This window comes from Colossoma macropomum, unplaced genomic scaffold (genome assembly GCF_904425465.1).
Source record: "Colossoma macropomum unplaced genomic scaffold, Colossoma_macropomum, whole genome shotgun sequence".
NCBI classification, from domain to species: domain Eukaryota; kingdom Metazoa; phylum Chordata; class Actinopteri; order Characiformes; family Serrasalmidae; genus Colossoma; species Colossoma macropomum.
In genome coordinates, this window is record NW_023494804.1 from 3184084 (window position 1) to 3208760 (window position 24677).

At 41.3% G+C, this 24677-nt stretch overlaps 1 protein-coding gene across 5 annotated transcripts in view; it reads right to left on the reverse strand.

The window, feature by feature from the left end:
* nlgn2b (neuroligin 2b) overlaps window positions 1-24677 on the reverse strand; it is a 93636-nt gene that overhangs the window by 46548 nt on the left and 22411 nt on the right. The window contains exons 3-4 of one of the 5 annotated variants that reach the window (XM_036595355.1): window positions 10215-10226; window positions 5417-5451 (exon numbers count right to left, since the gene is read on the reverse strand). The exons of 2 other annotated variants lie outside the window; for them this stretch is intronic. In XM_036595355.1, the coding sequence (XP_036451248.1) occupies window positions 5417-5451; window positions 10215-10226 (47 nt within the window). Of the gene's footprint in view, window positions 1-5416; window positions 5452-8550; window positions 8605-10214; window positions 10227-10281; window positions 10332-24677 lie in introns of all 5 variants that reach the window. 2 more of the 5 variants (XM_036595353.1, XM_036595354.1) reach the window with 2 other exon arrangements.

Below are 24677 nucleotides of genomic sequence, written 5' to 3' on the forward strand. Positions count from 1 at the left end.
CTTCATGTCTTTCTTTTATCTCTCCCTCTCTCTCTCCCGCTCTCTCTTTCTTTCTTTGTCTTTTGTCTCTTTTCATTCTCTCTCACCCTTTTTCCTTTCCTCTGTCTTTTTATCTTTCTCTCTCTCCCTTTCTCTCACCATTTCACACTCTCCCTCTCTCCCTCCCCTTTTCTCTCACTGTGCATCTCTCTATCTTTTTCTCTTTTCATTTCTCTCTCCCTCTCTCTGTCTTTCTTTTCTTTGCGTCTCTCTCTTTGTCCCTCTCCCTCCTTTCTCTACCTGTCTTTCTCTCTTTATTCTCCTTTAATTTGTCTCCATCTTCCTCTTCCCTCTTTCCTTCTGTCTCTCTCTGTCTCTATCACTCTCTCATTCTCTTTTTTCTTTCCGTCTCTCTTTTCCCATCTCTGTCTCTTGTTCTTTTTTCCTTCCATCCCTCTTCCTTTTTTCACTTTCCAGCCCTTTACTTTCTCTTTCTTTTCTTTTCCATCTCTCTTTTCTCTGTCCTTTGTTCTCTTTACTCTTTCCATTCATCTCTCTCGTTTTCTTTCTCACTCCCATTTTCTCGCCTTTTTAGGTTTAGGTTAGCACGTTCCATATCAATCTAAGGAACCAAATATGGTTCTTCTCTTGTTACAAGCTTGACATCATAATAAAAGATGGTACACAGAACCCTTTTTAAAAGGGTTCTTTATAGAACCATCTACAACACATTCTCCATCAATCTGTAGAGCCAAAAAGGGATCTTCTATCTTTACGAGCTTGACATCATAATAAAAGAAGAACCTTTTTTATACTACAACCCCATTTCCAAAAAAGTTGGGATGCTGTGGAGAATGTAAACAAAATTAGAATACAATGATCTGCAAATCATGAAAACCATATTTTTAAAGGAAAATACTACAAAGACAACATATCAAATGTTGAAACTGAGCCTTTTTAGGTTCTCCAATATACAAAGCTGGTACTGGGTACTGTTTTGGATATCATATCTGACGAGGTTCCAAGCGAGCTGAGCCGAGACCTAAAGGTGTCGTAAAAACGCTGCAGGCTGCTGATTGACGGAGAGAAACACTACACACATATGCTTACATTAGCTAGCAGGTTAGCAAAGCCAGGGAACTTGTAGAGGAGAATTCCCACTCTGTAATGTCCGGGTTTCTCAGACGCTAGAGGGCGCTCCCAAGCAAGTCCAAAATGAATGGGTTGATATGGAGCATTTGAGCAAAATCATAGTTTATAAATGCTGAAACATTTTTAATGTAAAAGGATTCATTCCTGAACACAGAGCAGCATAAAACATTTTAACACTGCTGTTATATTTTTAAGAGCTTTTAAACTCGAGTTATAGGAGTTAAAACGGCGCATCATGTACGTTCATGACGTCAGTGAGCGTGAACAGCCAATAAGCTGCTCCGCTCGGCGACCAATCAGCACTCAGTAGCAGTAATGTTAGCATCCTGCTGCCCAAAACCCGTTTGCTGTAGAAAAAGGAAACATACAGGTGAGTTTTCTCTGCTTTTTTAGTGAAATCCATCCTTCTACTTTCTAAAACTGAAAGAAAGTTCTGGGCGAGTGATTAGAATCTATTTTAACTTTTCGTTTTTAGCTGTTTAGCTCCCTTTACTCCCATTAATCGAGGACTCACTCGTGGGCGCCCTCTGCTGATTTGCAGTCCTGTTTTTGATATAACGGGGGAAATAGGAAGAGGCCAGGCTCCTCATAAACCAGCTCTGGCGTAGCCTCTTGCGTCCTCTTTGAGCACCGGAATCGGCTCATATCAGCTTCTTCCGAACACAATTGCTTCACATAACGGCACTTTTATATGGCATCGCTATGACGACCAGCTACATTGAGGAGGCGCTATATCTGCAGTGGAAAATGAAGTAGCTGGTACCAAAAGCGAGTCGAGACGAGTCAAGCCGTACCACGCAGGGGAAAAGCGGCTTTATGACTTTTATGAGATTTATGAGTTTTTGGCTGTGATTATGAGTCAACCTTAAATAGGATTGGAATTAGGATCGGAATTTTGATGTAATTCCTCCGGCTCGACAGTAATGCTGGAATTCACTCAGGGCGCTTTTGCCCTCACCTGATTGGACGAGATTTTTATGTTAGAGCAGCCAGTCATTGTTAAGACTACACACATCGCACCATGTTCAACCAAGGTGATGATGCTTTATGGGACTGTGTGAAACTGTAGAACACTAGAACATGGTTCTTCAAGGGTTCTATTGTAAAGACAATGAACCATAAACAGTCAAAGAACATTTTGTATGCTTAAAAGGTTCTTTCTATGGTGAAATCGCTCTTCAGATTGTTGGAGAATGTCTATACACTTATATGGTTCTTCAAGGGTTCTTTAGTAAAGAAAATGGTTCTATAGAGAACCATCAATACGCAAAGAACCATTTGCATGATTAAAGGATTCTTTGCACCATGAAATGGTTCTTCATGTTAATGGGGAATGTGTTGTATATGAGTCTACATACTTAAAAAATATGGTTCTTACAATAAAAAGAACCCTTTTCTAAAATCTCCTATATAGAACCATCTATAGCATAATCCATATCAATCTGAAGAACCAAAAATCGTTCTTCTCGTGTTACAAGCTTGACATCATAAAAAAAGAAGAACGTATTTCGGTGCTACACAGAACCCTTTTCAAAAGGGTTCTTTATAAAACCAGCTACAGCACATTCTCCATCAATCTGTAGAACCAAAAAGGGTTCTTCTATCTTTACAAGCTTGACATCATAATAAAAGAAGAACCATTTTTGATGCTACATAGAACCCTTTAAAATGTTCTACATAGAACCATCTACACCAGATCAATCTGTAGAACCAAAGAGGGTTCTTTTTTGTTACAAGCTTGACATCACAATAAAAGAAGAACCTTTCTGGTGCTATATAGAACCCTTTTCAAAAAGGTTCTATATAGAACCATCTATAGCACATTCTCCATCAATCTGAAGAACCAAAAAGTGTTCTTCTATTGTTACAAGTTTGACATCATAATAAAAAAGAGCAATTTTGATACTACATAGAACCCTTTAAAAATGTTCTTTATAGAACCATCTATAGCACATTCTCCATCAATCTGAAGAACAAATGGTTCTTTGAATGTTCACGGTTCTATATAGAACCACTTTCTTTACTGAAGAACCCTTGAACCTTCTTCTTTAAGAATGCATATAGAACCTTTTCAAAAAGGGTTCTGTAAGCTTGTCCCACCTAGCAACAGTAGCTAGAACACATTTGTGGGTGGAGCCTGGACAGGACCAGTTCTGGTTCTCTCAGCCACCTGAACAGCATGTTTTCTTACTTGTAGAACCGAAAGGTACTAATAAAATCAGTAATGAGTGAATTAGTGACCGAAGGTTCTGAAGAAGCTGCTGATCTGAGGCGTCGCGGCTCTGAATGCTGTGAATTAGAAGCTGAGATGAAGCTGAAAATGAGGCTTTAAGTGGGTCTTCAGCAGCACTCGCTCCTCTCAGCCTGACGGAGCCGAGAACCCGCAGACAGCTTATCTGGGACAACTCGGTGAGTGTGAGTGTGTGTGTGTGTGTGTGTGTGTGTGTGTGTGTGTGTGTGTGTGTGTGTGTGTTGGATAGAGAAAAAAAGAAAGAAAGAGACAGAGAGAGTCTGCCCTGCGTTAGCTTCATGTGACAGAGCTGGATGTAAGTAGAGAGAGAGAGAGAGAGAGAGAGAGTGAAGGAGACCAAGAAAGAGAGAGAGAGAGAGAGAGAGAGAGAGGGAGACCAAGAAAGAGAGAGAGAAAGAGAAAAAGAAAGAGAGAGAGAACACGAGACAGAAGTGAGAAAAGGAGAAAGATGAGAAAGAGAGAGAGAGAATAAAGAAAAGGAGGGGGAGATAGAGTGAGAGGCAAAGAGAGATATGGGAAGGAAAGAGTAGGATGGAGAGAGGAGAAAAAAGAAAGAAAGAAAGAAGAAAGGAAGGGAGAGAAAGATGGGGAGGGAAGGAGAGAGCGAGAGATTAGAAGGGAGAATAAGAAAGAGTGAGAGATGAGAGAAATAGGCAAAGATAGAGGCAGACAGATAGATAGAGAGAGATGAAGGAAAAAGAGAGTGAAAGACAGAGAGAAAGTGGGAGAAAAAGAGAAAAAGGGGTGAGAGAGATGTGGAAAGAAAGGGATAAGGAAAAAGAGAGAGAAGAGAAAGAGGGAGAGAATGGAGAGTGAAAAGGAAGGGGAGAGAGAGTGAGAGGCAAAGAGAGATATGGAAAAGAAAGAGTGGGATGGAGAGAGGAGAAAAAGAAAGAAAGAAAGAAAGAAAGAAAGAAAAGAAAGAAAGAAAGAAAGAAAGAAAAAAAAATGGAGAGAAAGATGGGGAGGGAAAGAGAGAGCGAGCGCGAGAGAGAGATTGGAAGGGAGAAAAAAGAGTGAGACATGAGAGAAATAGAGATAGATAAATAGAGAGAGAGGTGGGAGAAGGAAAAAGGGGTGACAGATGTGGGAAGAGAAAGGGAGAGGAAAAAGAGAAAGAGAGAATGGAGAGAGAAAAGAATGGTGAGAAATAAAGTGAGAGGCAAAGAGAGATATGGGAAGGAACAAGAAGAAAAAGAAAGAAAGAAAGAAAGAAAGAAAGAAAGATATGGGGAGGGAAAAAGAGAGAGCAAGAGAGAGAGTGAGAGAGTGTGAGAAGAGAAGGGAGGAAAAGAAAGAGTGAGAGATAGAGAAATAGAGAAAGATGGAGACAGACATATAGATAAATAGAGAGAGATGAAGGAGAAAAGAGAGTGAAAGATAGAGAGAGATGGGAGAAAAAGAGAAAAAGAGAGAGGAGAAAGAGAGAAAGAATCGAGAAAAAAGGAGGGCGAGAGATAAAGTGAGAGGCAAAGAGAGATATGGGAAGAAAAGAGTGGGATAGAGAAAGGAGAAAAAGAAAGAAAGAAAGATAGAGAGACAAATAGAGAAAGATAGACAGACAGATAGATAAATAAATAGAGAGATGAAGGAGAAAAGAGAGTGAAAGATAGAGAGAGAAGGGGTGAGAGAGATGTGGGAAGAGAAATGGAGAGAGAAAAGGAGGGCGAGAGATAGAGCGAGAGGCAATGAGAGATATAGGAAGGAAAGAGTGGGAGGAAAGAGGAGGAAAAGAAAGAAAAGAGAGAGAGAGAGAGAGAGAGAGAGAGAGAGAGAGAGAGAGAGAGAGAGAGAGAGAGAGAGAGAGATAGAGCTGCTGTTTCCAACAGAGGCCTCACTATCCTGCTTCAAAAACCTCCTAAAGCACAAGAACACTATTCTGTCTCTTCTCCTTCAAGCCTGTCACTCTCTCTCTCTCTCTTTCTCTACCCCCTTCCCATCACACTCTCTCTCTCTCTCTCTCCATCTCTCTCCCTCCTCCCTCCCTCGTTCCCTCTGATCTTTCTCTCTCCCTCCTTCTCCCCCTCTCTCTGCCTTCATCTTTGCTTCCCTGCTCTCTTGTTATGGGACTTCATTCTCTCTCTCTCTCTCTCTCTCTCTCTCTCTTTCCATCTCTCAATCTCTTCCTCCCCTGCTTCCCACCCACACACTCTCGTCTCTCCCCCTCTCCCCTTTCCTCTCTCCCTCTCTTTCTTTTTCAAAGCCCCATGAATGTCATTTCATCATCACACACTTGTCTTCATCGCCCCGGTTTATTTTTTTTAGCTATATTTTTCCCCTCTGTTTCTCCTCTTCGTTCTCCGCTCCGCCGTTCTCCCACTCTCTTTTGCCTCTTTCATCTCTCCTCTCTCCTCTCCTCCTCTAGCGCTCCTTTCCTCCTCTCTCCCTCTCTCTCTCTCCACCGTTCTGAGCCACACAATTGGATTAGCTGGATGTGTCTCTATTTAAACCTCAGCAATTAGAGACGGCAGCAGTGCGAGAGCGGTCCTCACTCACAGTCGCGCTCGCGCAGCGGGGGGGCACACAACAAACAAAGAAGGAAAGACACATACACACATAACAGAGCGCACAAGATCATATTAACACACAGACTCACACACATGGATATTTACACTAATAATGACGAATGTTTCAGTAAAACAGACGCAGAAAATCCACAAAGCGAGTGCTTTCGTTCTGCGCCACTTCCATGGTTTTCTGTACGGCTATGCAGCAAATGCTTTTGTGCTAGAACCCTTAAACCCTTAAAGGAACAGTGCGGTGAAAAATCAAGTTTACACAATTTTCCACTTACCTCAAAGGCAGTCCAAACCGGAGTCCAAATTCTGCTTCTTCAGTTTTGAACTGAAGCTATGAGGATAACATTGCAAACAAGCACTGGAACTCAATAGTCACCCAAATAGCCCAAGTTGTTTCTATGAAAAATACATTACAAAAACGCCTCTCAATGCACTCAAATCAAATCCAGGTTTCCATTAAGGTCATACAGACTTGTTAATGTGGTTTAGAGAAGGGTACTCAAACCTTTCCACCCCAGGGTTCAACTATTCTTCACTGCAAAGCAAGAAGGTCCACAGGAAAAACTTTTTTGCTTGAAAAAAATCATTTTTGGGATTCTTTTCAATGCAACACAATTTGTGTATACCTGATGTGTATCAGCAAACATTAACCCTCTCAGGTTGACAATGTCATATGTGACATCAAATAACATCGTACATAAAATCAAAAATTAAAATAATAGCATTTTTCCCAGAAGGCTAGTGTTTTTCTGTTTCAGTGAGGGCTGTGTTGCAACTGTATCCCTTTCAGAAGCTTTGTAATCCAGCTTTGAACTGCCCTGTCTTTTTGGATACTTTGCAAAATAAATTCCTAATAAAAGAGTTAGTGTTGTTTTTGGGCCTTGGATCAAATCTGTCGACCGATCAGAGGCTGCGTTCCTGACTTGTCGACCAATCCGAGACTGTGATTCTGACTTGTTGATCAAACAGAGGCTGTGTTTCTGACTTGTCAACCAATCAGAGGCCGTGTTCCTGACATGTTGACCAATCAGAGGCTGCGTTCCTGACTTATCAACCAATCAGAGGCTGCATTACTGACTTGTCGACCAATCAGAGACCTTGTTACTGATTTGTCATCCAGTCAGAGACTGTGTTCCTGATTTGTTGACCAATCAGAGGCTGTGTTCCTGACTTGTCAACCAATCAGAGACTGTGATTCTGACTTGTCAACCAATCAGAGGCAGTGTTCCTTACTTGTTGATCAATCAGTGGCTGTGTTCCTGACTTATCGACCAATCAGAGGCTGTGTTTCTGACTTGACAACCAATCACAGGCCATGTTTCTGACTTAGTGACTATGAGAGAAGTCTCAGTGATGTATTTTCGCAGAAACGATTTAGGCTATCTGGGTGACTATAGAGTACTAGTGTTTGTTAGCTACATTAGCCTCTTTGCTCCAGTTCTAAAATCAAGAAGCAAAATTTGGACTCCAAACATTCTTGGCTGATCAGCCACATCTGGGTTTAGGGGAAAACTGAGTGACTTTGATTTGTTACACAACTATTCCTTTAAACTTAAAGGGGAATTCCACCAATTTTATTAAAACTTCTGCATAATTAAATAGTTACATTGTATTCAAAGGATCTTTTAATTTTAAAATAAAATGCTAAAGCTCCAAAGTGAGAGCTGCGACCGATGACAACATCTTAACAGAATGAAATTAAGCCCAAAAAAGAGAATTAGGAACTAAATGTTAATGAATAAAGTAGATTTCTTTACTACTTCACTGATATACTTGAAATGAACTGTTATCATTTGAGAACAAAGTACAAATCCACCCAAATTTTACTTGAGTGCATGGAACTGAATAAATGGAAGTAATTACTAACCACTCCTAGTCACAACCACAAGACGTCAATGTTTTTTATCATCCTGGGGGTCCCACAAAGTCGTAAACATGTGAATTTACTTGATTTAAATGTGTACATTTATTAATTTTGACATTAATAAAACATATAAGCACCATAATATCATTTGTCATATTCATGTGGAAATTATGTACACATTTAAATCAAGTAAATACAATTAAACAGATTACATAAAAATGTACAGGCAACAATTAGCGATATGCAAATGAGATGGTAATTGGTGTGAATGACATCCTAATTTGCAAATTATATTCTAATTGCTAATTTGTATCTACTGGCCTCTATTCACTGTTAGCCACATTAGCACATTTGGTAAGGCTATTCCTTTAGGCATGCCATCCAAGAGACATTACTGCAGAATTCCAATCAGAACAGCCAGCTCAAGAGGGGATTGTGGGAAATGTAGTTCAAAAGACTAAACAGAGGGGTTTTTGCACCACACGTCACAGGAAACACACAAAACAGCCTGAAAAGCTATCCAGCAAGATGAAAAAGAAAAATAAACAGTGCAGCAAGAAATCGAAATGTTATTTCAAGAAAAAGGTTCAAAATAGCACAAAATCACAGGCAAAAACAGCATTTTATCAGACACCTATTCTATAACTGTTAAAGCAAAGCCTATGTAAGTGTGTACACTTAAAAACATAAGACACAATCCAGAGCACATTAAAACGCAACTACATCCCCCAAAAAGAGTCTAAAAAATACGACAAAAAGGAGAAAAAAACATGCAAGAAAAATACCTTCATCCCTCGGCCTGTTCATCGAAGACTCATCGTGTTTTTTTGTGAGCGGACCTGGGGTTAAGACAAAAAGGGGGGAAAGAGAAAAGACAAAATTCAAAAAGAGGTTTTACTACGCTAAAAAAAAATTAAAAACTGAAAACACAAAAATATTCAAAACAGAAAAACAAGAAAGGCTAAAAACGACAAACAGGCAAAAGACCACGAGTCTATTTTTTATTCCGAACTGAAGACTCAAAAAAACAAAAAAACGAGGACGGAAAGAGACACACAGACAGAGAACTTAAACAGCAGCACCTGTTAGAACCTGAAGACCACCAACACTGACTGACTCGGACGGTTCTTTTAAGAACCACATGTGTGAATGAGATGTGTGTAGAACCTTTTTACAGTTTAATGCACTTTCAATGTCAAGGTTCATCCATATGTCAAGAACCATCTAGGAACCTTTTTTTAAAGAGGGTAGAAACACACACACACACACACACATACACACATATACACAAACACACACACACACACACATACACACACACACACACACATACACACATATACACAAACACACACACACACATATACACACACACACACACACAGTCTCAAGTCACATGCTGAGTGACTCACAACTTGATTTGAAGTTGCCCTTAAATAACTCACAATTCAACCTGGACTCGTCCTTAAGTGACTTGTGACTCAAAACAGACACTCCCTTAAGTGATGTGAGACTCAGACTCGCCTTTAAATGACTTATGACTCTTAAATGAGACTCGCAACTCGATATAGACACTCCCTTAAGTGATGTGCGACACAGAATCTCCATGGAAATGACTCATGACTCAATTCAGAACTGTGCGACTCAGACTCACCCTTAAATGACTCGCAATTTGATTCAGAACTCCCTTAAGTAATGTGTGACTCACCTTTAAATAACTTATGAATCAAATAGGAGTCACCCTTTAATGATTCGCAACTCGATTCAGATACTTCCTTAAGTGATGTGTGACTCAGACTCATCCTTAAAGGACTCAAGACTCAATTCAGAACACACTTAAGTGATGTGTGACTCAGATTCACCCTTAAATGACTCGCAATTTGACTCAGACACGCCCTTAAGTAACGATCGACTCAGGCTCGCCTTTAAATAATTAATGAATCAACTTCGAGTCACCCTTTAATGACTCGTGACCTGATTCAGACACTCCTTTAAGTGATGTGTGATTCAGAATCACCCTTACATGACTCATGACTCGATTCAGAACTCCCTTAAGTGATGTGTGACTCAGACTCGCCCTTAAATGACTCACAACTCGATTCAGACACTCCCTTAAGTGATGTGTGTCTCAGACTCCCCTTTAAATGACTTATGAATCAAATTAGAGTCACCCTTTAATGACTCATAACTCGATTCAGAGACTCCCTTAAATAATGTGTGACTCAGACTTGCCCTTCAATGACTCACAACTCGTATTAGACACTCCCTTAAGTGATGTGTGACTCAGACTCGCCCTTAAATGACTTATGAATCAAATTAGAGTCACCCTTAAATAACTCCTGACTTGATTCAGAGACTCCCTTAAATGATGTGTGACTCGCATTCACCCTTAAATGACTCGCGACTCAACAAGAACTCGCCTTTAAATGACTCGCGACTCAAACCTGACTCTCCCTTGTGACTCAACTTGAATGACTCTCGACTCAACAAGGCCTCTCCATTAAATGACTCACAACTGCATTTTTACCTGACTCACGACTCGACTCAGACTCACCCTTAAATAAACCTGGTTCCAGCTTTAAGCACTGCAGCTATTAATGGGCATCCTCAGACTGACCCGCGTGTGTGTCCACTCCTTTACACAGTACTGCTATTAGCCTTAGCATATTAGCATTAGCATTAGCGAGGCAAGCTCCAGCTCTAAGTGCTTTGGCTATTAACGGGCATTATCAGACTGACCCGCGTGTGTGTGTGCATGGCAGTGCCGCTGTAAAGGAGCAGATACGGATCCGCTTCATTATTTACTCTCTTTATCTTTCAGGGGCTACACACACACACACACACTCACACACACACACACACACACACACACACTCACACACACACACACACCACACACTCACACACACACACACACACACACAGCCCTCTCCATCACTGTCTGCACTGATTCAGACAGACAGCACATGTAACACACTCTCACTCTCTTATACACACACGCGTACACACCCCTCTCCATCACTGCCACAGTAATCGGAGTGGACAGCCGACAGACCGCGCTCACGCACAGTCTTGTTCCAGGCCTGGACACAACACACATGCACTTGTTTTTATGCCTTGTAAGGACATACAGTCCTATATATGACCCACAAGTATATCTATAGACCTTATTGTGTTACACACAGTACTATGCAAAGGTCAGAGACCCCCTTCATTTATTTACCGTCAAGTCAAAACGGCCATTAAGTACTTTTTAGGAGGAGATTTCATGGATGGAGTTAAAAAAAATGATTAAAAAAGATTAAAAGCTACAGAGAAAATGTGACTCCTAACAACCACCTGGAAGACCTGGTAGCCCCCAAAACTGCCCCCATCAGATAAACAGCACTTAAAGCCTTCATCTGTGAGAGAGAGGAGAAAATCAAGCTGCTTCAGATCTGAAAACATCCACAGGGTGTTTCTGTCCATCCTTCCACTGTGAGAAGACGACTCAGCGCTGTGGGTCTGAAAGGATGTGTAGCTGTTCAAGAAGAACCTCACTGAGAAAAGGAGACGGACACATCAAACAAAGAAGCTGAACGATGGACTGACCACCCCAGAGTCCAGACCTCAACACCACTGAATGTGTTTGGATTATTTCAGCACGGAGTCCTGCTGGTGACATCCCGTCTAAATAAAAATAATGTGTGGCCACGACTTAGTAAGGTGTGGGAACGAGATAATTGAGTTATGGCCACGACTTAGTAAGACATGGGAAAGAGGTCCCAATGTGTGGCAACAACTTAGTAAGCGATGGAAACGAGATCCTAATGTGTGGCCACGACTTAGTAAGGCGTGGGATCAAGATTCTAATGTGTGGCCACGACTTAGTAAGGCATGGTGAACCATCAGCTCTCACAAGAGTAAAGTATGGTGTTCCACAGGGCTCTGTCTTAGGACCCATGTTATTTACCTTATATATGCTACCACTAGGTACCATCATTAGAAAACATGGCATCAGTTTCCACTGCTATGCCGATGATACACAATTATATATTTCAGCTAAACCAGAGGACAAAACTGAACTTAATAAGATAGAGGACTGTGTAAAAGACATTAAAGACTGGATGTCAAGTAACTTCCTCTTACTAAATTCGGACAAAACCGAAGTCCTTCTTCTTGGTCCAAAAGCTGTTAGGGATAATCTGCCTACGTTTACTCTTAATCTCGATAGTTTCTCAACTGCACCAGGCACATCTGTAAAAAGTCTTGGTGTCACGATTGATCCCAGTCTGGCCTTCGATGAGCACATTACCAATATTACCAGAATAGCTTTCCTCCACCTGCGTAACATCGCTAAATTAAGAAATGCACTGTCGCTACAGGACGCAGAAACGTTAGTTCACGCCTTCATCACGTCCAGGTTAGATTACTGTAACGCTCTGCTTTCTGGTTGTTCCAGCCAAAACCTTAACAAGCTTCAGTTAGTCCAGAACGCTGCAGCCAGAGTTCTCACCAAAACCAGGAAATTCGACCACATTAGCCCAATTTTGTGTATCTTACATTGGTTGCCAGTTAAATTCCGCATTGAGTACAAGATTCTTCTACTGACGTATAAAGCTCTGAATGGCCTTGATCCTCAGTACCTCAGTGACCTTATTTCCTATTATCAACCGACACGCCCACTTAGACCACAAGGTGCTGCTCATTATTAGTACCCAGAATAAATAAAGTTACGTCAGGGGGAGGAGCCTTTTCATACCACGCCCCCCAGCTTTGGAATAACCTACCAGTCTGTGTTCGGGACTCAGACACAGCCTCCATCTTTAAGTCTAGGCTAAAAACTTACCTGTTTAGTCGAGTCTTTGGTTAATTTGTTTTACTAACTATGGATTTCTACAGGATGTCATCAGCACTTCTCTCCATACTTCAGAATATAATGAACCAGCTTCTAAGACTGAACTTTGGAGGTGAGTCTGCAGATTCTTTGAGGAACTGAAAGTGAGTCTCCTGAAAAAGAATGGAAGCTGGAATAAAGGGAGAGAGTGACTCACTGAACACTCAGACAGCTGAGATTAGATTTAGATGTTGAGGCTTCCGTGTGAATGTCTGTTAAATATAGATTTCATATTTCTTATATATGTATGTAAGTATGTATATGTATTTGCTAAATGGAGCAAGAAAAACTGTCTAAAATAACTTAGAATAAAATCTTATTACATTAACTTACATTGAAAGTTAAGAAGGTTTTTACAAGACTTTGTCCCAACTCTGACTATATAAATATTTATATGTAATAAGAATTTTCTAAACCTAACTCTTATGTTAAAGGACAATTTTTGAAATTTTCTGCATAATTCAGTTATTTAGATGTAAACAGAGAGATTCAGAGTGGTTTAGTGTGAAATGGTTCAGATGTCTTTACAGTGGTGGTGATAGGAACCAGGGGTCGCTATGACTACAACACAAATATAGACATTTTATTTACTATCCAAAACCACCAGTGAACCTACACGAGTCTTCTGAGTTTATATGGAATGTTGATGATGGAAAATAGTGGAAAATCTGAAATAATAAGTTTTCTTTGGGGACTATTTTGCCTCACAACACCCTGCATATTATGTATCCCTCCACCATGAATGGATTTTAAGTTCTCAAATCTATCATAAAACAGTGTCTCAGTCATCAGGCAGTGAATTCATAACCATTTCATGTAGTAACTTTCTGTGAGGGAGCTTTTAGAGGTGGACGTCTGGTTCCTATCACCACCACTGTGAACAATTCTGACTCGGTAAGTTTCTCTAGAACTCCCTTTATGCTTGGGAACCAAAAATATTTAGCTCTTTCAGACGTCTGATCATTCTGTTGTTCCTGAAGTTTAATGGGTTTAGTATAAAGTCTGGAAAATGTCCTGAAAATGCATGAAAACAAACACGCATGCTAACACATAACATGTGAATCGGATCTTTTTTTTCCCAGCAGCACTTACGAGCCGAGCGCGATCAATGCTGGCCTGATTTCCAGCCTGTTCACCGTCTCAACTCGCCTGTTCCAGTAAACACTCAGGAAGAGACAGCTAGACACTATCAAAACGTACGTGCGTGTGGGAGAGAGATAGATAGGGATAGATTAAGCCCTGACCACATCAGCACTTTAGCAGTGTTTCAGAGCGTTAGGAGAACGTGCTTTAATTGCTTAAATAGAGCTCTCCATCAGTGTATGTGGTCTGCAGGCCTCCATTAGAGTTTAGGCACACACCCACATTTCCGCTGATGGAGAAGAGCAGGAAGGGAAAACTTTATCCTGCTGCTCTGGGCAGACAGTGGACAATATTCAATACATGGCTGAAAGTTTTTAGGCTCCAGCGCTTCTTCATAAATGAAGGGTATTAATAGGGAGTTTGGCCCCCTTTGCTGCAGTAATAGCCTCTACTCTTCTGGGAAGGCTTTACACTAAATCAGGGGTCGGCAACATGTGGCTCTGGAGCCTCATGCAGCTCTTTTACTGCCCTGTTGTGGCTCCACAGCTGAATCTGATTTGTAGGTAAAAATAAAATAATCCTCCTTTACAGTAAAATAAAGCTCTGCTGATCGTTCAACACGGTTCAACAATAAATGGTCTTAAACGCTGGAGTTAATGTAGCCTATAACCGCTAATTTACCAACTTTTGACCCTGAAGGTTTGTGTGCAAAGAGCTGGTCACCATAGCAATGCAGAAAACAAACAAAATGACAAAAGCAAAGAAAGAAAGATTTAAGAAGAACAGAGATGAATGGACTTATTTGCATTTATAAGCTCTCAGCTGGTTTCCTGATATGTTTAATCTGCAACGAGAAACTGAAACACTAAAAGGTTGCAAAGCTGAAGTCAGTTTCTCGTTCACCAGCTTCTCGTTCGAATTTTCCCGTTCCACCTTAAATGATGCAGCAGTTGCATTTTGACGTGTCAGGCACTATTTAAGGTGGAACGGGAAAATTCGAACAAGAAGCTGGTGAACGAGAAGCTGACAAAAAAAGCTGAGAGACATTTTACAAGAAACTGTCCTACTTTTGTGAAAAAAGTTTCCTGCTGGAGATGTGAGAAAAGCGGCTATAGCTGAGCTAAAGCTTAAAGCAGAGCAAAGTAAGTCTGAGTTTTCATTTATATTATATTTTTTATCCTATTCTAGAACATCAGCACATACTGAGACATATTTACAGCCAAGAGGGTAAAATATTACTTCAATAAAATGAACATAAAATGTTGTGACTCACAAGGTGGTTTGATTTTTGTTAAAAAGGACAAAATGACTCTTCTTAACATTTGGGTTGCCGACCTCTTCAGCCACAAGAGCATTAGTGAGGTCAGCTACTGATGTTGGATGACTAGATCTAGATCACAAAAGTACTGGATGGAGCTCCATCCCTCCAGTCTTACTGTCACAAATGATGTAGGATGTCTCTCACACTGCCCCTCATAGACATTGTCTCACACACACTCTAGCACATTAGCAACTACTTGGGATACCATAGCAATGGCCTAGCAACACCTTAGCAACTACCTGGGATACCATAGCAATAGCCTGGCAACATCTTAGCAATCACCTGGAATACCATAGCAATGGCCTAACAACACCTTAGCAACCACCTGAGATAGCACAGCAACAGCCTAGTAACACTTTAGTAACTACTTGCCATAGCATAGCAATGGCCTAATAGCATCTTAGCAACCATCTGGGATAGCCTAGCAACAGCCTAGCAACACCTTAGCAACCACCTATGATGCCACAACAATGGCCTAGCAACGCCTTAGCATTTACCTGAGTTATCAGAGCAACAGCCTAGCAACACTTTGGTAACTACTTAGGATCCCATAGCAATGGCCTAGCAGCGCCTTAGCAACCACCTGAGATAGCACAGCAATGGCCTAGCAACCCCTTAGCAACCACCTGAGATAGCACAGCAATGGCCTAGCAACACCTTAGCAACTGCCTGGAACACCATAGCAACAGCCTAGCAACACCTTAGTAACTACTTGCCATAGCATACCAATGGCCTAGCAGCATCTTAGCAACCATTTGGGATAGCCTAGCAACAACTTAGCAACCACCTGGGATACCACAGCAATGGCCTAGTAACACCATAGAAACCACCTGGGATACTATAACAGTAACCTAACAAACACCTTAGCAACCACATGGGATAGCACAGTAATGGCTTTCTCAAGCCAACTTAAAATTTCCCCTTCTTTCCCCTTCTACTATTATTATTATTATTATTATTATTATTATTCCCCTTCTATTTTTAAACGAGTTAAATAATTATTCTGAAAACGAGACTAACTAGATGAGCATAACGTAAAAACAAACTACTAGTCTGAACTGAATTTAGATGACAAACAGAAGACAAACAACTTGAATTAAACCAGAAAAGAGACCAAAACAAAAGCTGGTCCAGCCTCCAACAATAACTATGAATAAAAAAATCATTTTTGTGGGCGGAGCCTGGATAGGGGTGTGGCTGTGGAGATGCAGGTGGGTTCTATAGTCAGAGAATGTGGGGTTATGTATTTATGGTGTGTTCATCTGTATGGTGAGCGACTGCGCAGCACCGGCCTGTATGTTGGCAGCAGCGTGTGACAGGGGAGCGGCCGCACGCTGCTCCAGAAAAACCTGCAGGTTTGTCCTCTTTGACAGTCTGTGTAGAAACACCTCCTGCATCTCTCTCTCTCTCTCTCTCTCTCTCTCTTTCCCTGAAGTAAGCAGTATGAAGCAGTATGTGAGAGAGAGAATGAGAGAGAGTGAGAAAGCAATGCCCCAGAGGCTTGAAAGCTGAAATATCCCTCGATGAAAGGGCCGAGATCGCAGCGCTTAACACCGCACACGCACCTCCACCAACCTCCGTCCTTCACACCTCAGCAGAACAAAGGCAGGCAGACGTTTCAGTGTAAATCACTGTCTGAAAGCAGCCACGTCCAAATGAGCTTTTCTTCCATCATCTGTTTCCTCCCTTACCTCTAGGGTGCAACTTTCGGAATTTGGGCCGATTGTCAGTCCGTGTTTCAGTGTGTATGCACTTCTGTGCACCTGGTTTTATCAGTCTCAAGGGATACCACCTCTTTTGTTCAAGCTAAATGTTAGTGGATCACTTCTAGCGTGCTCTGCAGACCATAACAATAACAAGATATAATCGCTGGATTAAAAAAGTTTGCAAATTTCCCCGCAGCCCATTCTATCTCAGCCATTTAAGACTTTTGCTGGAAGCAGTTTGGAGCCGTTGTTTACCACTTTGTTTCCCACGAGGCGGGTTATTCTATGAACAGAGTGCCATTTCTCTGCTCAAAGAAAATTATAGAAACCATAAACTTTATGTTGGTCCCTGGGAGAGTCCAGCAGCCACTAATGGTGTTTTGTGTTTTCCTGATGGGTTGATATCACAGTGTAAAGGACACTATGGCTACGTTCGCATTACCAGGCTGAAGTGGCACAAATCTGATTTTTTGCCCTAATGTGACTCAGATCTGATGTTTTCAAATCCGACCTGAGTCACTTTCATATGTGGTCCTAGATCGGATACGTATCCGATTCGTGGCCATGCGACCTTAATGTGGGAATTCGTGTGCTTTTTTTTCACTGCATGTGCCCCATCATTCAGCGTTACCATGGCAGCAGCGCCGAACAGAAGTTAAAGCCTGTAAACGGTGGAAAAGCAGCTCATCTCACCTTTTTCTCCTTCGTCTCGCTCTAATGATGAAGCTGAGAGCTGATCAGAGTTAATTATCTTCTCAGCGAAGCTCGTTCTGCTCGTTAGTTTGTGCTGATGATGAACGTGATTCATTCACGTGATGTTACTGAGTAGGATGAGCTCATGAGGGTCATGACAGATTTGAATCACTTAGCTAAACGAGCGTGGACCATCTTGTCAGAGAGATTGGACTGAGCAAAAAATTGGATTTGAGCGACGAGGCTTGTAAAGTGAATGTAGCCTTATGCATCTGATGGTTTCCTAACCTGGTCACTTCATGCGTCTGGAGTATCTGGATTATATCTGGAGGCGGCCAAACCACATAAAAATACAAGTGTAAACGCACCCAAAACGCATTTAAAACAGATGCAAATCTGATCACTCAAACCACTTCAGGAGGTGGACTGAGACGCAATGGATGTTACAACACACTTGTAAAAAAGATGGTTCTTCAAGGGTTCTTTAGTCAAGAAATACAGTCTCACACACATATTAGCCCATTAGCAACCACCTGGGATACCACAGCAATGGTATATAGAACCATTTATATAGAACCATAAACATTCAGATAGCCCTTTGCATAATTTAAGGGTTCTCTGCATCATGAAAGGGAGAATATGTTGTATATTGTTCTATATAGAACCTTTCTGAAAAGGGTTCTATATAGCACCAAAAAGGGTTCCACCTACAAGCCAAAGGTACTATATAGAACCCTTTTTGCTAAGAGTGCAGTGCAAACACGACCATCTCTCCAAGACACATTTGACTGAAACCCCTCCCATTACAACCGAAACCCTGCCCATTACAACCACAACTCCTCCAAGTACAACAGAAATTCCTCCCAGTTCAACAAAAAAACCTCCCAGTACAACCCAAACTCCTCCCAGTACAACTGAAACTCCTACCATTACAACCCAAAACCCCTCCCAGTACAAGCGAAACTCCTTCCATTACAACCAAAACCCTTCCCAGTACACCCAAAACTCCTCCCAGCACAACCAAAACTCCTCCCATTACAACCCAAACGGACACTCCTCCCATTACAACCAAGACTCCTCCCATTACAACCAAAACTTCTCCAATTACAACCAAAACCCCTCCCAGTACAACCAAAACATCTTCCCATTACAACAAAAACTTCTCCAATTACAACCAAAACCCCTCCCAGTACAACCAAAACTCCTCCTATTACAACAAAAACCCCTCCCAGTACAACCAAAACTCCTCCTATTACAACAAAAACTTCTCCAATTACAACCAAAACCCCTCCCAGTACAACCAAAACTCCTCCTATTACAACAAAAACCCCTCCCAGTACAACCAAAACTCCTCCTATTACAACAAAAACTCCTCCTATTACAACCAAAACCCCTCCCAGTACAACAAAAACTTCTCCAATTACAACCAAAACCCCTCCCAGTACAACCAAAACTCTTCCCAGTAATAATTGCCATGTAATGAACGGATTTGCATATTCCGTCCCACACAGCAATCATATTTCAGTCCGACCAACCGGAGACGCATTTGACCACCAAGTGTAAATGCACGTGGCTACAATCCAATCAGGACACAATCCAGATACTAGACACAGGAAGTGACCAGGTGTAAACAGGGTCTAAAGGTTTCCTACAGTTAACTAGTGGTCTATTATGGTAACCATTAAGCCAATTCTCATTAGAAAGCAAAACCATTACGTTTTAAATCAAATCAAATTAGATCACCTTTATTGTCTCATCACATTTACACAGGTGCGAAGGTGATGAAAATCTTAGGTGTGCAGCAAAGAAATATAAGAAAGAAAAAATATATATACACATTAGACACTAAATATATACACATATACACAATATACACATTAATATACACCACATCCTTATGGTTTCAGCAGGGTTGTTGTATTAGACACAGAAATCTGTCAATACGTGTTTTCAAGCTCAAATACATGCATTCAAAACTCGTCACTAATGTAGTGCATGATTTGTGGCTAACAAATGTCCACCTTACTTTTCACGAGATCACTGTGCTTTGAGATTATGGCTGAAATATCCGGTTTGTGGGAGAGTGTGGTTCATTACTGTTTTTAACGAAGTCAGAGAAAATGTGCTAACTTTTTAAGGTACTATTTTGTCCCATTAAAAGTCTGAGAAGTTCTAGACAACGTACAGTTTGTGTCTCTCACTGCAGCCAAAGCAAAGATGAAACTACGACAAGAACAGCAACGTTACGAGCATAAACAGCGCAGATCTTCAGGAGACACGAGGCTGTGGCTCCATAATGACGCTCTCTGAAAAAGCCCAGTGGTTAGAGTTGAAATCTGAGCCCATAAAATGCAACGAGAAGAAAAACTGCCAGTAAAATATCTCTTTAACTGGTTTACACACTATATTCCTTTATAACTGGCTATATTCTCTGAATCTTTTAATGTTATTTTGTACCGTAGATGATGAAAAGCAAAAGTTATTAAACATTATTATTGAATTGCTGCACTGTTTGATCGTGCAGTCATTCACAGAGTCGTGAACCCCTCCTCATCTGTACTTCTGAAAGACTCAGCCTCTCTGAGATGCTCTTTATAGCCCCAATCTTGTTACTGACCTGCTGCCAATCAACCACCAGGTGTTTTTTAAAGCATTACACAACTTTACCAGCCGTTTGTTGCCCCCTGTAACTTTTTGGATCGATGGACAATTTTGGAACTATATTTCAATGAAATATAGGGTTTAAATGATTTGCATATCATTGCATTCTGTTTTGGGCGGCAGTGGGTAGCACTGTCGCCTCACAGCAAGAATGGCCTGGGTTCGATTCCTGGCTGGGTGACCGGGGTCATTTCTGTGTGGAGTTTGCCTGTTCTCCCCCGTGTCTGCGTGGGTTTCCTCCGGGTACTCCGGTTTCCTCCCACAGTCCAAAAACATGCAGTCAGGCTGATTGGACATGCTGAATTGCCCCTAGGTGTGAGTGAGTGAGTGTGTATGTCTGTCTGTCTGCCCTGCGATGGACTGGCGACCTGTCCAGGGTGTATCCTGCCTTCTGCCCAATGACAGCTGGGATAGGCTCCAGCACCCCACCGCGACCCAGAAGGATAAGTGGTTTAGATGATGTATGTATGTATGTATGTATGTATGCATTCTGTTTTTATTTACATTTTACATATTTATTTACATACAGCGTCCCAACTATATTTTGGAAATGGGGCTGTATTACTAAATAAAAAGTTATAAAATAACGGATATCTGTTTCCACATTAATAGCAAACACATGAATTTATAGTAAAAAATAGTAATTTGAAGAAAAATATTTATCTGTCTGCTTTCCAGCCTCTCACAGCAAATCATTTAGCTATAAAAAATAATGTGCAGTCAAATTAAATTACACAATGAAGAGGGAGTCACATCATTTAAGTCAGAGGAGCTCAAATGTGGATAGGTTTTGCTTTTATTCAACGTCGATAATTTGTTGTTTTCTCCATGCTTGACAGGGTATGTCCACCCTGTCACGCAAAACAGACTTCCAGCAAAAAGTCAGGCAATTAACTGTCGAAGAACTGATGTTAGGAGGTCTAAGCTTGATAACAGGCTGCCTGTTTAGTCTGAAATATTCCACACCGTCACTCCCCCTGCGTCACAAGTTCAGCGTGATGGAGCTATAATTAACATTGTTATTTTGCACAAACGTATAAAAATGGTAAATGAGGTCGGAAAGTCTGGTTTTCATAAGAGCAATGAGTAACTGACAGGGGTGGTGGAAGTCCCGAGACAAGATAGTCGAGTCTCAGGTCAGCGAAGGTCCTAATCTTCGAGTCCTAAACAAGTGAGTCTGCATTCTTCAGCTAATTTAAGGCCACAACACTGTATAATGGTAACAGTACTGCAGCCTTTTAATGACAGCATGTGAGTGTTCTGTGGTTGTATATTAATTAATTAATTAATTTATTTTTTACCCATCCAACTACAATACAAAATCCATGGTACACAGATAACCATGACAGGCATACTGGTATACAGAAAGAGTAGTGCAACTACACATGAAAGGAATTTGTAGAGGTACTATTGAAAAAAAGACTGTATATTTCTGGGAACACTGGGCGCACAGGATCAAAATAAATCTAGCTCAGCACTAAAACTAGCTCAGCCAGCTAAAAACAGCCACTAATTGAATTTAGATGACAACAGAAACCAAAACGACTGAGCTGAACATAGTTTACAGTACACACTGTAAAATGATGGTAAATGTATGAAGCTGAAGCTGATTTTTTTTGCCAGCAGCTTCTTTTTCAAGTTTTCCCTTCCACCTTAAATGATGCAGCAGTTACGTTCCAGCGCTGAACTGCTGCACCATTTGAGGTGGAACGGCAAATTACAATATGAAGTTGGCGAATAACAAGTCATCTTCAGCCTCGTGGTGAATGTTGCGCTTGTTTTACCTGCAGAAGCTGTTAAAACTGGTCAGACAGAAAGAGCTGGTCAGTTCGCCTGATGAGTTTCTAGGTTCCAGTAAGAGTTTGAGTGCTGAGCAAGGGCGCATTGATGCTGTTGAGGCTTCGCTTGTTTCCAGCGAAGTGTGGATGCAAAATTGAGCTGTAAATGCTTCGTTTGTCTTTCGCATTAAAACAAGCCGAGCATGAGCACAGTGACAGACATCTGACGATGGTGCTGTACATCAGATTTACATACATACATATTATGACTCGAGATTTCTTTACATGAAAAAAAAAAAACAAATAAACGTCTATTTGGCAACAATCTCATGAAAAGACTCAGGTATGTTTTCATTTTAGCAGCGTTTTGACAATCACCTCCTCCCACATCACATAAACACACTAGTTTGTGAATTGGCCAGTTTGAATATCAGTCAAACGGCCCCTTCCTGTCAAAGTAAGCAGGTCTTGGCTGTTCGTTTCTCGTGGTACTCATGAAAGTCAGAGTTCTGGCGAGTTCTGTGACAATTGTGTTTGACCAATCAACAGTGTCACCATTTCCAGCTCCACATATAAGCGCCTCTTTAGTACCCAGCAGAGTGACCAATTTCAGCACAGGTACAAGTCACCTGGTAATTAAGACAAAAGGTTTAATATAGAGGTCTACTACACTCTTAAAAAGATGGTTCTTCAAGGGTTCTTTAGTAAAGGGGATGGTTCTATTTAGAAGCATTTCATGCTTAAATGATTCTCTGCATGGTGAAATGGTTATCCAGATTAATGGAGTATGTGTTGTATGTGGTTCTATATAGTACCAAAAATGGTTGTATATAGAACTCATGTTTCTAATTAGAACCATTCCCTTTACTAAACAACCCTTGAAGAACCATCTTTTTTAAGAGTGACCCAAGACTGATGGGGTCAGAGAAAATATTTTTCACGTACATCATCATAGTACAGTTGTCATAGCCCCCCAGTGGACCATGGTGGAACTGCTATGAGGCCATTGGAAGTCATTATTAATGTATATGTAGTTATTTATTAATAAAAACTTATTTTTTAAGTTTGTGATAATTGTGATAATCACAATTATTGTGAGAATTATTTGCAAAAAATAATATATAGGTCAAGTTCAGTGACTGGTCTGGCGAGATGCATGACCGATGTAACATAGCTAGCTGGATATATTTGTACGCCCAGTGCAAGTCAATGTAAAACATGGATACAAACAAAAAATATTGCTTTTTTTACGGTATATATTATGTTGCGCAATAATAGAGTCGATTGAAATTCAACAGGCTACATTAATTATTGTGCTATATTTATTTCAATGTGAAACAATCGTTCCATCCAATACATTTGGGATGAGTCAGAACTGATCATCCAAATCAGTACCTGACCTCACTAATGCTCAATCAAATCCTCACAGCAATGTTCCACATCTAGTGTAAAGCCTTCCCAGAAGAGTAGAGGCTGTAACTGCAGCATAAACTCACTATTAATGCCCTTCAGTTCAGAAGAAACTCCACAGACTTTTGGACATGCAGTTCTAACACCGCACTGTTCAGTGCAGCTCTGTGGAGGCTAAAGCTAAAGCTAACTGTAATCTCCCAGGTACACTCCAGCGCACCTCATCGCTCTCACTCTGAACAGACCTCGCTGTGAAATATGTGTTTTAATAAAGGGAGCGGACAGTAAACGGTCACTGTAACGGCGATAAAATTGAGGGATTCTGGGTATTAGACTGCGGTGGGGCTCGGTGTGGCGGTAGAGGCCTTACTGGACGAGGGAACGGGTCATAGCTGGGATTAACACTGCCAGCATCTGTGTACTCAGCCTGGCAAGTGTCCACTCTTCATTGTAACAGAGGGGTCAGCAGTGCTTTAGTTCCTAGAGGATCAGAATGAGAAGAATCAGCAGGCCTGAGAGAGAGAGAGAGAGAGAGAAAGAGAGAGAGAGAGAGAGAGAGAGAGAGAGACAATAAATTGGAACATAAAGAGAGAGAGGAAGAGAAAGGGGGTAAGGAGAGAGAGAGACACACATAAAGAGGAAGAGAAAGAGAGGGAAAGGAGAGAGAGAGAGAGAGAGAGAGAGAGAGAGAGAGGAAGAGAAAGAAGGAAGAGAGCAGAGAGAGCGAGAAATAGAGAAGAAGGGGAGAGAGCGATAAGGAGAGAAAGAGAGGGGTAGAGAACAGAGAGAGGGAAAAACAGAAAGAAGGGTGGGGGAGAGAGAGAGAGAGAGAAAGGGGGGAGCGAGAGAGAGAGAGGGCGAGAGGGAGAGAGAGAAAGGGAAAGAATGGAAGGAGGGAGAGAGAGAGAGAGAGAGCGAGAGAGAGGGAGGGAGAGAGAGGGCGAGAGGGAGAGAGACGGAGGGAGAAAGAGAGAGAGAGATTTGTCTGCAGGGTTTGTTCTTGATCAGCCGTATTAGTTTCATGTTGAAGCCGGAGAGAAAAAACAGCTCAGTGCTGCCACATGAATGTGTGAATGTATTTGGGTGAAGAAAGCCTGTGTGTGTGTGTGTGTGTGTGTGTGTGTGTGTGTGTGTGTGTGTGTGTGTGTGTATCGTGATTTCCAAACATGTCAATAACGCTGAAATGTGATCTTGGAATCTGGAATCAGGGTTGAAAAAACTCATAGAGTGGACAAACACAAACACATCTGATCCTGTAACTCTTTACCGACACAAACACACACACAGTACTGACAAACCACACTGACAACGAGCCTAAACTCACTAACATCAAGCCCAAACTCACTAACAACAAGCCTAAACTCACTAACAACAGGCCTAAACT